At 51.4% G+C, this 15,183-nt stretch overlaps 1 protein-coding gene across 9 annotated transcripts in view; it reads right to left on the bottom strand.

Annotated features, from left to right (window-relative positions):
* The window catches only part of Kiaa0556 (KIAA0556 ortholog), a 191,178-nt gene that overhangs the window by 81,086 nt on the left and 94,909 nt on the right, over nt 1-15,183 (bottom strand). For all 9 annotated transcript variants that reach the window (XR_001231277.1, XM_013504821.1, XM_013504826.1 and 6 more), the window contains one exon: nt 6,443-6,710. Coding sequence is in view for 8 of the 9 variants with exons in the window: in XM_013504821.1 (XP_013360275.1) it covers nt 6,443-6,710 (268 nt within the window). In the remaining variant the exon portion in view is untranslated. The remainder of the gene's footprint in view (nt 1-6,442; nt 6,711-15,183) is intronic.

The raw sequence follows: 15,183 nt of genomic DNA, 5'->3' as shown, positions 1-15,183 counted from the left end.
TCTTCTTTGGTCCGAATTTCCAAAGAGGGCACCTGGAGCCAGGTGCAGTGGCGCACGCCTGAAATCCCAGCACTTGGGAGGCTGAGGCAGGAGGATCACTGTGAGTTTGAGGTCAGGGCAGCCTGGGCCACAAAAGCGAGTTCAAGGCCAGTGTTAACTAGACAGCAAGTCTCTGTCTCAATAAAACCACAAAGAGGGTGCACCTGGGCCCCTGGCAGGACAGGGCGACTCCGGATGCCAGGTGGCAGATGGCTCAAACCTACGCACTTTTTCAGCACATGGGGGGTCCAGGGGATGGACCCCAGTGCCCCATGCGTGCTAGGCATGTGCTCTATACTGAGCCTCAGCCGAGCCCTTCCTGAACTGCTGTGCTTTAATATGCACCGGAAGAACTGGAGCTGACACGCCAAACCCTCCGTTTCATCCTTGCTTAGGTCAATCCTAGGATTATGAAAGAAAAGGAAGAGAAAGGGAGGGAAGGAGCGTCGTAAATAACAGCTGAAACAACAGGCATTTAGAGACGTCACGGTGTAGGAAACGTCCCCCGGGGGCTCCTGTGTTCACAGGTGAGGCTTTCACAATGCGATCGGGTCCCGGGGGCTCTGACTCCGTCAGTGGATTCATCCGTGGAGGAGACCACGATTGGGTGGCCTCCTTTGGGAGGTGGTGGAAGCAGGAGGTGCGGGCTCAGTGGAAGGACCGGGTCATGGGGCTGTGACCTCAGGGACAACGTCTTGCCCATGGCCTCTTTCTCTCTCTCTCTCTCCTCCCTGGCTGCCACAAGGTGAGCAGCTCTGCAGCTTTGTTTCCCCACATTCCTCTGCCATGGTGTCTACCTCGACACGGGACAAAGCAAGGGAGCCAGCCAACAATGGACTGACGCCTCTGAAACCGTGAGACAAACTAAACTCTTCCTCCTCTGAGTAGCTTTTCTGAGGTATTTTGTCACAGGGATGGGAAGCTGACTAGCACAGCGGAGATGGCAAGACACGTGACAGTGTGCACAGCCCGGGAACCAGTGACGGCTTACAGTTAGAAGGACTCACGCAAGGCCCCTGGGCATGAAAACAGCTTGGGTGTGGCGCAGCAGGTGACAAAGACCCTGCAAACAAGAAAATCTTTGGTCCCTGTTGCTGGGGACCACCTGGCCTGGGGAAAAAGAAAACCCAGGGGGAAAAAAACAGAAGTTCCCATCAAGGAGCCAGGTGCCAGGAATCCCAACAGGAGAAGTCTGAAGGGCTCACTGCGGTCCTCAGGGTAGACAGTGGGGACTTGTAGCTTCTCTCCAACTCGTGATAACCCTCCTATTACCTGCTCCCTGTTGACTCTGTGACAGACACACATTTGCAATGGCTGTTCCCTGGCTGTCCTGACACCAGGGCCCCAAGCAGAGCAGCACGTGACAGAGGGCTGATTCTTCCTTCTTGTCCTAAAGAATGGCAAGGGGAAGCCTGGGAGTGCTGGTGCACGCCTGTAATCCCAGCACTTGGGAGGCTGAGGCAGGAGGATCGTTAAAAGTTCAAAGCCATCCTGGGATACAAAGTGAGCTCAAGGCCAGCCTGAATTGCATAGCGAGACTCTGTCTCAGAAAGACACACACACATACAAAAAAAAAAAAAAAAAAAATGGCAAGGGGCAAATGACCCTTGGCTGCTCCCCAAGGGCTGGGAATACACTGATGACAATAAGAGCCTCTGCAGGGCCCAGGCCCTCAGCACACACATCTTACTGGCTCGCCCAGATATCCCAGGGGTAGGCACACACTCTGGGGGGGACAGCAGAATAGTCACCCCCAAAGATGTCCCCATCCTACTCCCCACACCTTGCAGGCTGAGTTACAGGCAGAGGCAGAGGGGACCTACCCTGACCTTAGGAGGAGCTTATCTTGGATTATCTGGCTGGACCCAGTGTAATCATAAGAGCCCTTACAAGTAGACAAGGGACAGTTTGGGATGGCGGAAAAGCTGAAGACAAGTAGTGATGGCTGCAGGACAATGTGACGCGCTTAGTGACGCTGTAACAAGTGGTTGAAACGATACATTTCAGGTTAGAGATATTCTGCCATAGTATCACACAATAACACACACGCACACGTGGAAAAGGAGCTCGCAAGGAGGGGGCTCCCAGGCAGCTGCGGCTGGGGAAGCAGCCATAAAGGACCCAGCGTTAGCTGCTTGCTTTGAAGATGGAGGGCACCCTGCGCTAAAGAATGCGCGTGGCCCCTAAGAGCCGGGAAAGGCCAGGACAGGTCTTCCCCTGAGCCTCCCGAAGGAACATACTCCGAAGTCTCCAATTTGGGCCCAGTGAGACTCGCCTTGGACTACTGACCTACAGAACCGTGAGAGAATAAGTCTGTTGTTTTAAGCCAAGTTTGTGGTAACTTGTTATAGCAGCAACAGGAAACTCATACGTCGATCCTATTACAAGGGTGGGCTCCGAGGTTCGGTTAGCTCATCCAAGGTCACGGAGCTGGAAAGGGCTGGAGCTGGGATTTGACCAGGCTACCTGGCTCTGAGCACAGCCCTCTCACACGTTATTCCCTGGATACTGGCCCCCTCCTCTCCACAAGATGGCCCTGCAGCCATCAACAAGTCTACGTGCAGACAGTTCATACAAGGATGCTTCTGTCATCAAAAAGTACCTGCAAGGGTCATTTCCAGGGTGCCAGGCCAGAGACTCCTGGTATGAGCCTCGAGCCTCAGGTCTTCAGGGAGCGTGGCCCCGAATCTCCTGACCTGGGTCCTCGTCTACACGCTCAGCCCTCTTTCTGTCCCAAGGCCCCCAAGCTCCCTGCTTCCTGAAGTCCTGGGGGGCGTTGTTCCTTGTAGGGGGGCAGTGCCTGTGGCTGAGGCGTCTTTGTCATTTCTGCCCCGCTGTCAACATCATGCTCTCCTGGGGAGGCTTCCCTGACCTCCCCGGCCACAGCGGACCCATCGCACCTGCCAGTCCCCTGCTGCAAACTCCAGAGTTATCAAGACCAGTCGCTCCCTGCCCGACTCCCTAACCAGATGCGTGACACTGACCCTCCCCATTCCAGGGACTGGTTAAGAACTTCTGTCCCTCGGAGCCCCATGCCTGCTTCTCATTTGATCCACACCCCTGGAGGGAAGACCAAGGCCTGCTTACTGGCTCCCCAAAGTCCAGCGATCGCTTTCTGCCTTTATCTGGCTTACTTATTTGGCCCAGTGATTAAGAACTCAGGCTGTGCTACCAGACCGCTGGATTCTGATCCCAGCTCTGCCCCTTTCTAACTGTGTGACCTCGGGCAAGTTATGTGACTTACTCAGGCTTCAGTTTCTGCACCTGTAGCACAAGCACAATGAAGTGTCTTCCTTGGGGTCGTGGTGAGGGTTAAACGAGGGGCTCCATGGATGGCCCTCAGAACAGTGCTTGGCCCATGTTAACAAGAGCTCAATAAACAGCAGTTCTTACTACTTGTGTGTTTATGTGCTTTCTGCTTTCCCTGCTAGACTGTAAGCACCACCGGAGCAGGACTAGGCTGGTCTCATCCCAGTACAGTGCCTGAGGGTGACAGGTGCCCAGTGATCACACCAACAAGCGAGTGAGAGAACGGATGGATGGACAGCTCGGAACCAAGTGTAGCTCCTCAGGTTACTGCCAACTGGCCTTGGGTAAATACTCCGGGTGGGTCTGGAGCTCTAACCCCACACTGGGGTCTAGGGAGCTGTCACAAGCATCCCTGTGGCCTCCCGCCTGCTCCTCTTGGTGGGAGCCTGTCTCTTCCTGGGGCTACACAGCTAGCCAGCAGCCACAGGTGAAAGGGGACCAAGGGACACGGCAGCAGTGGACAAGCAGAACAGTGTGTGTGTGCTGGCCAGCCCGCCTGTGGCGACAGTACCGTGGCCGTGGCCTCCAAGCAATCTCACTGCTCAGAATGTGACACGGTAGGAAATTCAAGTTCTCTCCCCACACTCCCACCCCAGCAGCACTCTCGAACCGTGCCTGTGCTGAGTGCCTTCTGGGGCCTGGTCCTTCATACGAGGAAAGGCTTCTTGCCCCTCACTCACGGACCAGGGTGGGGGTGGTCACCTTCGCGTACCCCACCCCAGCCCCTGGCCTAGAGCACATCAGCACTGCCCTGCCACCTGAAGCTCTAGCAGAAGGGGTGCAACACCTTTGTCTATTCCAAAGACCCCCAACCCCGGTCCACAGACTGGCATAGGTCAGTGGCCTGTCAGGAGGTGAGTGGCGGGCAAGTGCTCGAAGCTCATCCGTATCTACAGCCAGTCTGCATCGCTCATGGCACTGCCTGAGCTCCGCCTCCTGTCAGACCAGCAGCGGCATCAGATTCTCATAGGAGCGTGAACCTGCTGGGGACTGTGCGGGTGATGGATCTAGGTTGCTCACCCCTATTATTACATTAGAATCTAATATAATAATAGAAATGAAGTAAGTGTGCAATACATGGGATATGCTTGAATCACCCTGAAACCACCCTCCCTCCCACCAGTCCATGGGAAAACTGTCCAGAAGGTTAAGGACCACCGGTTTACTCAACAGTGACCTCCGGAGTGACCTCCGGGTGCTGCACACTGGGGATGCAGTGCAGGGCGGCGCTGGCCGGTGGCGCTGGCCGAGCGTCACAGGCCTCAGGAGGAGGAAGGCAACTTGGGTGGGTGAGGACAGCGCCATGGCGGCAATGGGGGCACAGGAGCTGACCTGCGTGGCCCTGCTGGGAGCTCAGAGAAGGCTTGGTGGGGAGGTGCCTTGGAGCAGGTCTTCAGGAAAGGCGCACAGAGCAGGGCTGCGGGAATCTAGGCGGGCGCGCGTCCGAGGACAGACAGAGCACAGGAGGGCACCTCGAGGGGCCGGTGTTGTCTTCTCTGGGGACTCCTGCCTCGGATGAGGCTTTCCTAGGACTGCCAGCTAGGGGCTTAGTTAAGGCCCCCAAACACATACGCTGAAGCGCTACCCGCTGCATTGGGAGACTGGGTCTTTAAAGAGGCAGCTAAGTTAAGTGAGGTCACTGGGGTGGAGTCCTTCTGAAAAGAGATTAGGACCCAGACACAGGGTGGGACAGCATGAGCACACAAGCAGAAGACAGCCATGCCCAAGCCAAGGACAGGGCCTCGGAAGAAACTGACCATAGGTCTTGGACTCGTAGCCTCCCGAACCGAGACGTCATCAAGTTTCTGTTGTGTGAGCCTCTAACCTGTGGTGCTCTGCTCTGGCATCCCAAGCAAGCTAATGTACTGCACTTCAAATAGCCCCCCATTCCTCTCTCCTGACATGCACTCAGAAAATACAGCCTTCTCTTGGCTGGCACATCCCGAGTTACAGTGGGCGTGCCCCAAAACCTCACACGCTCAGAGGCGGGCTTGTGCAGGTGCCTGGCACTAGAGCTAAATGTGCCACCGGGCGGTGAGGCCTTGTTGGAAGAGTGGACCTTAGGGGCACAGCCCGGCAGGGTGTATCCACCAGGCTCCCCTCTTTACTCTCTGCTCCCAGGTCGCCATGAGGTAAGCAGCTTTTCCTCCTTATCCCCCCGTCATGCTGATTCTGCCCAACCACGGGCTCCAGCCGGAGACAAACGGTGGCTCTGCCTGCTGGCAGCTTGCCTTCCTCTTCAAACTCCCGTGCGGCACGGTCCGTCCATAGGGTTGGGTGGAGGCACCGCACCCCTTAGCACCGCCGGCCGGACCTGGGCCCTCAGAGCCGTTGTCGTTAGTTCAGGCAGCACACGGTTCAGGGGAGGGCCCTACTGTGGTTTTGGGAGCCATGCCTGGGACTTGTGTGAGACCTTTTAGCAAAGCAAGATTTACTTTCTGATAGGGTTGCAAAGCTAGTAATGACTCGTGCGAAGGCAACAGTGCCTTTGTATTTTAGACCTGTCTAAGACTGGAAATAGTGCAAAGGAAAGAGAAGAGAGATAAAAAGAATGAGAAGAAAGGAGAGGCGAAGCGGGTGGGGAGAGGAGAAGTGAGTGCTACTACAGAGCCAATAACTAGCTCCTTTTGTATAAGCTACTCTGCATGAGCCAGCTGACAGGTAAATGCTGCTAAACTTTTTTTTTTGTCATTTTGAGACAGGGTCTCACTATGCAGTGCAGGCTGGCCTTGAGCTCACTTTGTAGCCCAGGCTGGTCTCGAATCCTCAGTGATCCTCCTGCGTCAGCCTCCTGAGTGTTGGGATGACAGGCGTGCGCCATGACACCTAGCTCTAATGCTGCTAAACTTTCCACAATGCACAGGACAGCCCTCCACAGCTATCTGCCACACATTCACCACGTGGGACTTCAGGGTCATTTGGGAGCCCCGGGGAGGCTTTGCCTCTTGCAGTCAGCAGAATTTTCATAGACACAGCGCCCTGGCCTGCAAGACAGACCTCAAAGCTAAATTCGAGAGGCTGCTGCAAGTTCAAGGCCTGTGAACAGATCCAGAGACACCAAAGGCAAAACAATGCCACACAAGACAGAGCTCACCTTTGGAAGCCTGGTTGAATTCCAGCACCATGAGGGCGTCTGAGCCCGAGGCAGGCTGTCCTTCCACCTCCCGGTCCTCAGGAAAGCTGTTCTGCCCCGAGTCCCCACTGAAAAGAGCGGGGTCATCTTTGGGACGGCCCAGGAGCTCCTGGTCCTCAGGCTCGGGCTCAGAGAGGATGTCTTCTTCGATAGAGTCGTGTTCATCGCTAGAACAATCCTTTTGTTTCCTTTGTAGATTTACGCTAAGTTCCGGGCTTTTTCTCAGCTCCTGCCGACAGCCAAGGAGAGAGATGGAAAATAAGATAGGATATTCTGAGAGAAAAAAATAAAACACCTCATTTCAAAAGAGATCATTTGAATCAAAGAACTAAATTCCCACCAAACTAGCATTTAATCATAACATCTCAACCCACGAGATGTCATTGGTCTGAAGACAGGGGGTGGGGAAGGGCAAGAAAAATAAGCAACGCTCTAGATGGAGCAGTATTTACGGTAGTGCTTATGATGTTTATTTCCCTGAGAAGCCGCAGAAATGGTGTGCGCATGTGTGTGTGCATATGCGTGTGCATGAGTGTACAAGAGATGAAGAAGCTAAAATGGACTGTGGGGTCAGACCCCCGATTTTCCGGTTCCCTCGGCCTGGGATGGGCATGCACAATTCTACCAGGCCCTCCTGAGGCTGCAGGTCCAGAGACCACGCTGCAAACACAAAACCCTGAAATTCCAGACGATCGCACATCTAGCAGAGAGCTGCTGAGGGCTGTCCGCATGTTACAGATGTTTAACGGCATCTAAATGTCATAACATTTAGCACTTAACGAGAAGTGCCTGGTAATCTTTGGCAAGTTTCTTTTGTCTCCCTGAGATTCGAGGCCGAGTGTTCAGATCTACGCTTTAGCACTTGACTATAATGGCCTGATAATTTTTTGCACGTTTATTTTGTCTCCATGACTAAGCATGAAGATCTGTATTTAGTGAGCAGAAGGCATATCATCCAAACCAGCACACTTCACCCTTCAACATTTGCCCAGGACTGTAGGACACACCTATCTGACCCAATCAGTATTTTTGGTCAGCTTTGTTACGCTGCCCCTGTAGCCCTCGTAGTATCCATCACAGCTCTGAGAAAATGAAAGCAATCGATGATCGTTTGATGATTGACCAATAAACCGAATAGTTGTTATAGGCTGAATAATGGCTCCTCAAAGACCTCTACATCCCAATGCTAGGTACTTGTGAACTGAGGGCTCAGGGAAAGTGGGGATTGCTATATAGAAAATTCTTATCATCCTGAAGTCGTCCTAAACCGACCAGTGACAGAAATATAGACATTAAAGGTGCTGCTGGCAAGGGGTCGGGAGAGGAGGCACATGTAACAGGAAAGTGGAGATGAGAAATAACGTCACGCAGGAGCAGAATCTTAGCTGAATCGTGTCCTAGCGCTACATGGGAAGCAGAACCTGTAAACCATGCGCTTGGATAGTCAGCTGCACAGACTTCCAAGCGAAGTGTCGAAGACACGGTCTGCTTTCTTCTTGTTGCTCAGAGTGAGATACAGGAGGAAAGAACCGGGGAATGAGAGGGAACCAGGACTTGATTTGGCAAGTTCTCTGCCTAGCCAGATTGTGAAGGGTGCTAAAATTAGGAGATTCGCTCTCAGGAGAGAGTGGTCTGCAGAGAAAACCAAGGGTGTGGCTGGGCAACTTCTTGCCAGCGCCTCAGAAGGATCTGAAGTCAGGAGCATCTAGTCACATAGCGGGCTCTGCGAGGATCAGACCTGTGACTCTCTGATTCCCTCAGGCATTTCAGCAGAAGCCAGGACTAGAGGCGGGATTATCCGGGAAAGATCCACGCAGGAGCTGCTTGTGTAATAGCGCGAATCTTAGAAGCATATATAGGAGTCTTGTGTGGTTCCTGAGAATGTCAAGCTGCAAACACTGTCAGCTCGGGCTGAGTGGGAGAAGGAAAGGACAGAAGGAAAGAAGGCTGCCAGGTTCCTCAAATTCAACAGGCAGGAAATAGGCAGGGAAAACGCCTCTACAAACACCTGCTATCTTTCCTGGAAAAGGAAGGGTGACCCCAAGGGTGGCACTGCAGGCTGAGAGGGCAGAACCAGAACCGCAGAGAATTGTTCCCAAGTTCTGAGCCCAGTGGAGCTGGCCCAATTGGATTTTGGAGTGACGTGGGTTTGACGACTCCTCTCAAGCCCCTTTCCTTCTCTCCTCCCGAACTGATTACTGTCTGCTACCATCATCCCACACCTGACTCGCCACGGGACACGGCAGCAGATCGCTTGTTTTCCAGGTTCACAGGTTCTCAGGCGGAGAGAGATTTTGCTCCAAGGTGAATTACACACACAGTCGCACTCACACTTAATTTAGCCAATTTAGATGATGAGATGTGGGAGTCTGAGCGGATGAGATTTAGGTGACATTTTGGACTGGAAATCATAATGGGCTAAGACCCTGGGAACCTCGGGGTGGGATGAATGTTTCTGATGCCTGGGATGGATATGAATGCTTGGGGGCTAGAAGGAGGGTTGTAGGAAGCGGGGGTCAGGAAGTAGATGGCCTCTGGAAACCAGATACAGCCTGCCAGCACCTTGATCTTAGACTGGTGAACACGATTCGGGACTTTAGGCATCCAAAATCGTTAGATGGGTCACTACATTTATAGCAGGTTATTAAAGCAACTGTCTTTTACAGCTCTGTGTCACCCCATACCAATCATCGGTGATATTTAGTGAACAACTAGAATACCGCCTGGCACAGAGTAGGTGCTTGATAAATATTTGCTGAATGACTGAGTGTGTCGATGCCTGGGTGGTGGCCATGTGCAGGGGCAGGGTGTACCCATACCCCTCGGAAGAGGCATTAGTGACACGGCCTTCAGTAAGTTCCTTAACTACTTTGAGCTATACTTTGACATCTATCAAAATAGGTTAACAAATCCATACCTCACAGATTTACGTTATTCAAGCTATGGTCTGAACTGGGGGTGATTTTGCTCCCTACAAGGGGACCTATGGCAATGACTGGAGACATTTTTGTCCCCACTTGGGGACTGAAGTACTTTAGAATCCAGGACACAGGGGCAGGGGATGTAGCTGGACGTTCTAGAACACACAGGACAGCCTGTGCATCAAAGAGCGACCCGGTCACCGTGTCACCGTGCTGAGACCGAGAAACCCTGTACTGGAGTCAGCATGCAGTTGCCAATGGCATTTAAAAGAAAACACAGGTCTTCTAACTGAGTGCATTGGGATGGGCCATGCAACCCCTATGGAAGTTGGACTAATGTCAGGACTCCAGTCTTCAAAGCCTGATTATGCTGGGCAGGTGGAGGGTCAACAGATTTATGAGTTCTCACCAGGGAAACACAAATCCCTGGGTGGTCTGCTGGCGGACACAACCTCCAGCATGGTAATCCTTTACAGCAGAGTACTAATCTGTATGCTAAAACACACGTCCATGCCCTTCTCGCATTTGATCTGCACAGCTCCCTAAGACAGAATAAAACCTTGTGATAACAAGAATTTGATTAAAACAAGACAGCTCACCAGCGCCTGCTCTTAAAACAACCCCCATTCTCAAACAGGGTCTGCACAAGGCAGGGTCTGCCCAGGAAATCCCAGTCAGTCCCAAGTTGTCACCAGTGATGTCTAAGGCAGGGTGCAGCCAGTGACCAGGACCAGTTTCACAAAGGACTGGGGTGGGCATCAGGCTCCTCGGGCCCATGGTCAGATGAGCAGGTTTCCTCTGGCTGCTCCACTACCTTTGCGATACTACACCCCACCTTTAGCCAAATAAATTTTGGGCTCCCCCCAAATTTGAGGAACTGTAGATTACAAGCTTTAAGCAATTTAGCTTCTTACAGTGATTAGGTGGCAGAGCTATAACGTCTGCCCGCAGCCACTGGTCCTTGTTCCTTCTAGATTTTCCATACGTAAAACAGACCCTCCTGCGCCGGGGCGTACCAGGGCACACCCGTAAGCCCAGGCTAAGGCAGGAGGGTGGCAAGTTGGAGCCCAGCTCGGGCAACTTAGAGACTTAGTGTGACCCTGTCTCAAAGCGAAAAATAAAAAAGGGCTGGAGATGTAGCTCAGCACAAAGGCCTTGTGTTCAATCTCCAGTATTATTAAAAACAAAACAACACAACACTAGACTCTCTTGCACTCTGTTATGGCCCACCCAACAGGAAGGACAATGCGGTGACCACCCTGTGTTAATGCACGCAGGCGCACCCGTGTGCCGAAGTGCTGTGCTAAGGCTGGGAACAGCGGGGAGTGAGGGGGCAAGACCTCTGCCCTCACTGGCGCACTCACTGTAGGGGGAGACAGGCAGGAAATGCATAAAGAAAAATAAATGGGGGCTATTCCAGCCTCCTCATACTCTTTGGTAATTTTTTTTTTGTCTTCTTAAGACAGGATCTCACTATGCAGTTCAGGCTGGACTTGAGCTTACTTTGTAGCCCAGGCTGGTCTCAAACTCACAACAATCCTCCTGCCTCAGCCTCCCGAGTGCTGGGATTACAGGTGTGCGCCACCACACCTGGCATTCGTTCATAATTTATAAGTGGATGGCTATTTTAAGAAATAATATTTCTTGTAATGAGTTTGAATTTCAGTAATCTCTCCTGTTTCAATTTGGTTTCTTTTCTCCTGATTTGATATATATATATATCTTCATTCTGTATGGTTGGTACCTTCCTGGCAAAGGAAAAAAATACATTTCTCATACAAGGTGAGCGAAGCTTAAGAATGTAGACCCTTGTGATGCTCACATATTAGAAAACCATCTGTTCCAAGGGCAAAGGCGAGACAGGCTAAGGAGCACCACTCCCCTGAGAAAGCCGCTCGGAACCTTTCCATCTGCAAGAGAAGGACCTTGGGTTGCTCCCCTTGAAAGCCCATCTGCCTGAACTTCAAAGGGGTATCACGCTGTGGGATCTACCAGCTGCTTTAAAGTCATCACCCAGAAATTTCTCTGTGAAAACTTACTTTGTAGTTTTGCTTTAAAACCCTTTTATATTCCATTTCAGTGTTCAGTGTTTAAAATGTTAAGTTCAAGCCCTTTCTGCAGAAAGCCTCTGCGCGGACGCTGGGCTGCAGACAGGGAGGGTGTAGAGCAGATGACAGGGACTACACACAAATTAGCCTCTTCCCTGGACAGCCAGGGAGGTGGCAAAGGGACAGGTGCTGATGACTTAAAGGTGGGTGCTGGAAGAACCACTATCAAATTGCCTCATCCGCCTCAGCTTCCTATTTCTGCCAGGCTAGGAAAAGAGCAAAACCAGGCAACCATCAAACGCTACGTTTTTGCCATGCTGGTCACAATAACTATGACGTCACCAAGGACAATAACAGGCTGCCACCTGCTAAGCTGTTCTGCACTCCAGGCACCAGGATGAGCTCTCATGTTCCTTATTTCATCCCGGTCCCACGATGCCCCAGTATGGAGTGCTGTCCTCTCAGCTCAGAGCACTGAAGGACAAGCCCAAGGTCAGTCACATGGCTAGTAACGGCAGAGCCAGGGCTTGATGAATGACCAGCCGACTCCAAAGCCCTGCCCAATCACAGAACCACGTGTATTCCCTCCCCGGTACCAACGTGGAAGCAAGTGGCCTGTAGAAAGGGACGAAGCCCAGTGCTGGGTGACTGTCTATTGACTGCAAGGGGGTTGGTGACACCCAGCCAGAAGAGCTTTGGACCAAAGCTGTCTTGAGGACACTAAATGTGCTAAAAGTACAGTGTGTGTGTTAAGGGTTAGTGGATGAAACAGCGAACCTCTGACTGTGCTGAGAAAGGGGAACGACCCTGTCTAGATTCTGGCCCTGCCTGACTCCTGCTCCCCTAGGTCCGCGGATGAGCTGCTGAGACGCAAGCCCCGCTTGTACCGTGGTAAACTTTGCCTTGACTCCATGACCAGCTTGTTGGAGGGACATGACAGGATAACAGTTATGAATTAGTGTTCCCTGACAGTCTTAACAGGGTTTCAATTTTCACAGAAAAATTTAAATGGTAATGACAGCACATTCATCCTCATTTTCAAAGGCTACCGAATTTGCCTGAAAGAAGCATGACGTTAGACTATTAGGACAGAGTGGATACTTTCGGACAGGCCTAAGAGGAAGCAGCAGGATGTGGGTGGAGGGCCAAGCCCTCCCACTCCCTCCCCCTCCAGCAATGTCTCTCATTCAGGCAGCAGTTGTATAAAACTGCGATCTGAATACGGTTAGCCTGGCATGCGCTGTTGGTTGCACTAATTCCCACTAAATCCTACTGCCTTATATGAGGCATTTTACACATTCATATCACCCTGCCAGGCCCATAAAGGCTTTTTATTCTGCGCTGAAGACTTAGTTGGTTAATTTGTTCTTTTTTCATGAACTCATTTATTTATTCATTAAATAAATATCTTTTATGGAAAATATTTGCCTACTATAATAAGCAGGTGCGGCTGCTCAATGCTAGGGACAGAGCAAGGGACAAGCAGGTTCTCATTCTCATAGAGTTTATAATCTGGCAACATAAATAGACACTCCAGAAGACAGGCCAAGTGCAATGGGAGTCAAGCCCAAACCCTCGACCTATCAGAATACACCTCAAGACCAGTGGCTCCTCCATCAAGAGCTGCTTATAATAAATGTCTTGTGCCCTAACTTTAGGGTCCATTCTGTATTTTTCAAAAACATCACACACTCCTACATCCATTTCCACAGAAGTATGGCTAAGGAAATTTTAATTTTACGTGTGCCTCAAATATAAGGACTGATAAAAAATGAAGTGAATATTTAAATTTTTGGGGGGGGATTACAATAAAAGACATTGTTACTAACCACCCTCAAAATACTCCTCCCACTTTGTTATATTATCTCATCATCCTGGCCACTTTCTGAAGCAGTTCTGGATGTCCTCTTTCCTGAGTGTCTTTAGTTGCAGTGCAGTGCTAGCACAACGTCCTGAACCAATTCAAAACAAAGACCTTCCACGGTTATTTTGACTTTGGGGAAGGCGCAGAAGTCACGTGGTGCCAGAGCCAGTGAGTAAGGCGGAGGAGGACACACTGTAATGTTTTTATTTGATAGAAATTTCTACAAATGTTTTGAGTTGACTCAGGAGGTGAAGCAAAGCCCTCAGCGCCACCCCAGCTAAGCTCCCTCACCTGAGCCTGCCGAGAGCCAGGGCAGCGGCTGAAAATTCGAGAGCTGGGAACTGGACAGAGACGGAGCAACAAGGAATGCCACCAGCTAACTAGGAGTTCTGAGGAGCTCCTGAAAGAGGGCAGCGGTCACGTCTATGAAGAACCACGGGGAGAGGGGTCTGCAGACCAAAGCAGGGGCAGTAACATTTTCAAGAGACTTCTGGGTAGGACAGCAGAATAGAAATAACTCACGCGACCGTGAGACTGGCAAGACTCAGAGTTAGACAGGAGATGCCGGACTCCAAGGACAGAGGAGAGGGAGAGATCCAGAAATCGAGGAAGAGGAGGCTGGAGCACTAAAAAGGCGAGGCAGAGACAGTGGCAACGCTGAGCCCAGCTCCTTGCGGGAGAAGAAACCACGGACAGCCTGAAGAGCGCCGCAGCCTGGTGATAAGCGACGGCCTGGCAGCCGAGGCCCAGGAGAAACGCAGGGTGACCACAAGCTGTGACGCTGTGACTTCAGTGTGACTGAGTCTGAAAGTGACTCCTGCTGTGTGGCAGGCCAGCTTTGGAGGAGAAACCCATCCAGTGCTCGTATCTCAGACGGTGAGAACCAGAAGCTACCTCGACAGAGAGCTTTATTATTTGGCACTGAGCTACTTCGGAAATCTGAAGTCATGGGCCAGCCACACTTCAGGGCTCCTGGGGACACCCAGCAGCAGGGACTGGGTGGGAGGCAGTCACGGGCGAGGGGAGGGTTAGTTGCAGGCCTTCTGGGAAGTGTAAGCGGCAGGGTGCTGGGACTGGGGCTGGATCTGAAAGGGACAGGATCAAGCCAAGGGGCTGACTTGAGAGCAGCGAGAGTCACGTGGTCCCGATGGCTGCCCTCCTTCCAGCACAGAACTCGGTGGTCTGTTTGTTTCACCCACTCTCAGATGCGTCCAGGAATATGTCTGTGCTTGGATGTTTGCTGTGCCCCCAGCTACATGGGCAGGTGACTTTGGGACGGCTGGGGCACCTCACCAGCCCACTTGCGTAAAGCCAGCTGTAGACGGCAGTAGCTCTGAGTCCAAGAAGGAAACAGACAAACACTGAAAAGACCCTGAGGCAGGCAACACCAATGAACAGCCCTGCCGAGTGGGAAAGGTGGGCGGGGCTCAAGATTCCTGGAGTATCAGCCTTTTAGGTATGAACAGAGAGGAGATAGAACAGGCCCAAATCACACCTCTCCTCCACACCTGGAAGAAATACAACTCAGGGTCTCTCCTCCACATCTGATGGATCCCAATATTACATGTCCTAGGGGGAAACTTCACCAGTTTAAACACCTCAGCATGGAAGAAGTTTTTACTCATTTTCCTATTGTGTTTTGTTATTGTTTTTCTTCTTAACTTTCATCTATTTACTTATTTCTTGTTCATTCTTATTTTCTATTCTTTAAGTAGGCTTTTTCTCTCTCGCTTTTTTTTCCTTTTCTTTCTCATCTTCTCTTCCTTTGTAAAAAATCTTGCTGCTGATTCCATTTTTCACTTTCTGTGACCCTTCCATTTGTAGTATTATTACTTTAGTATTACTACTTTTTTTTTTTTTTTTTTTTTT

Source organism: Chinchilla lanigera, unplaced genomic scaffold (genome assembly GCF_000276665.1).
Source record: "Chinchilla lanigera isolate Chin_1 unplaced genomic scaffold, ChiLan1.0 scaffold00092, whole genome shotgun sequence".
NCBI classification, from domain to species: Eukaryota; Metazoa; Chordata; class Mammalia; order Rodentia; family Chinchillidae; genus Chinchilla; species Chinchilla lanigera.
The sequence above is the reverse complement of the archived record's forward strand: the minus strand, read 5'-3'. Positions and strand labels throughout refer to the sequence as shown.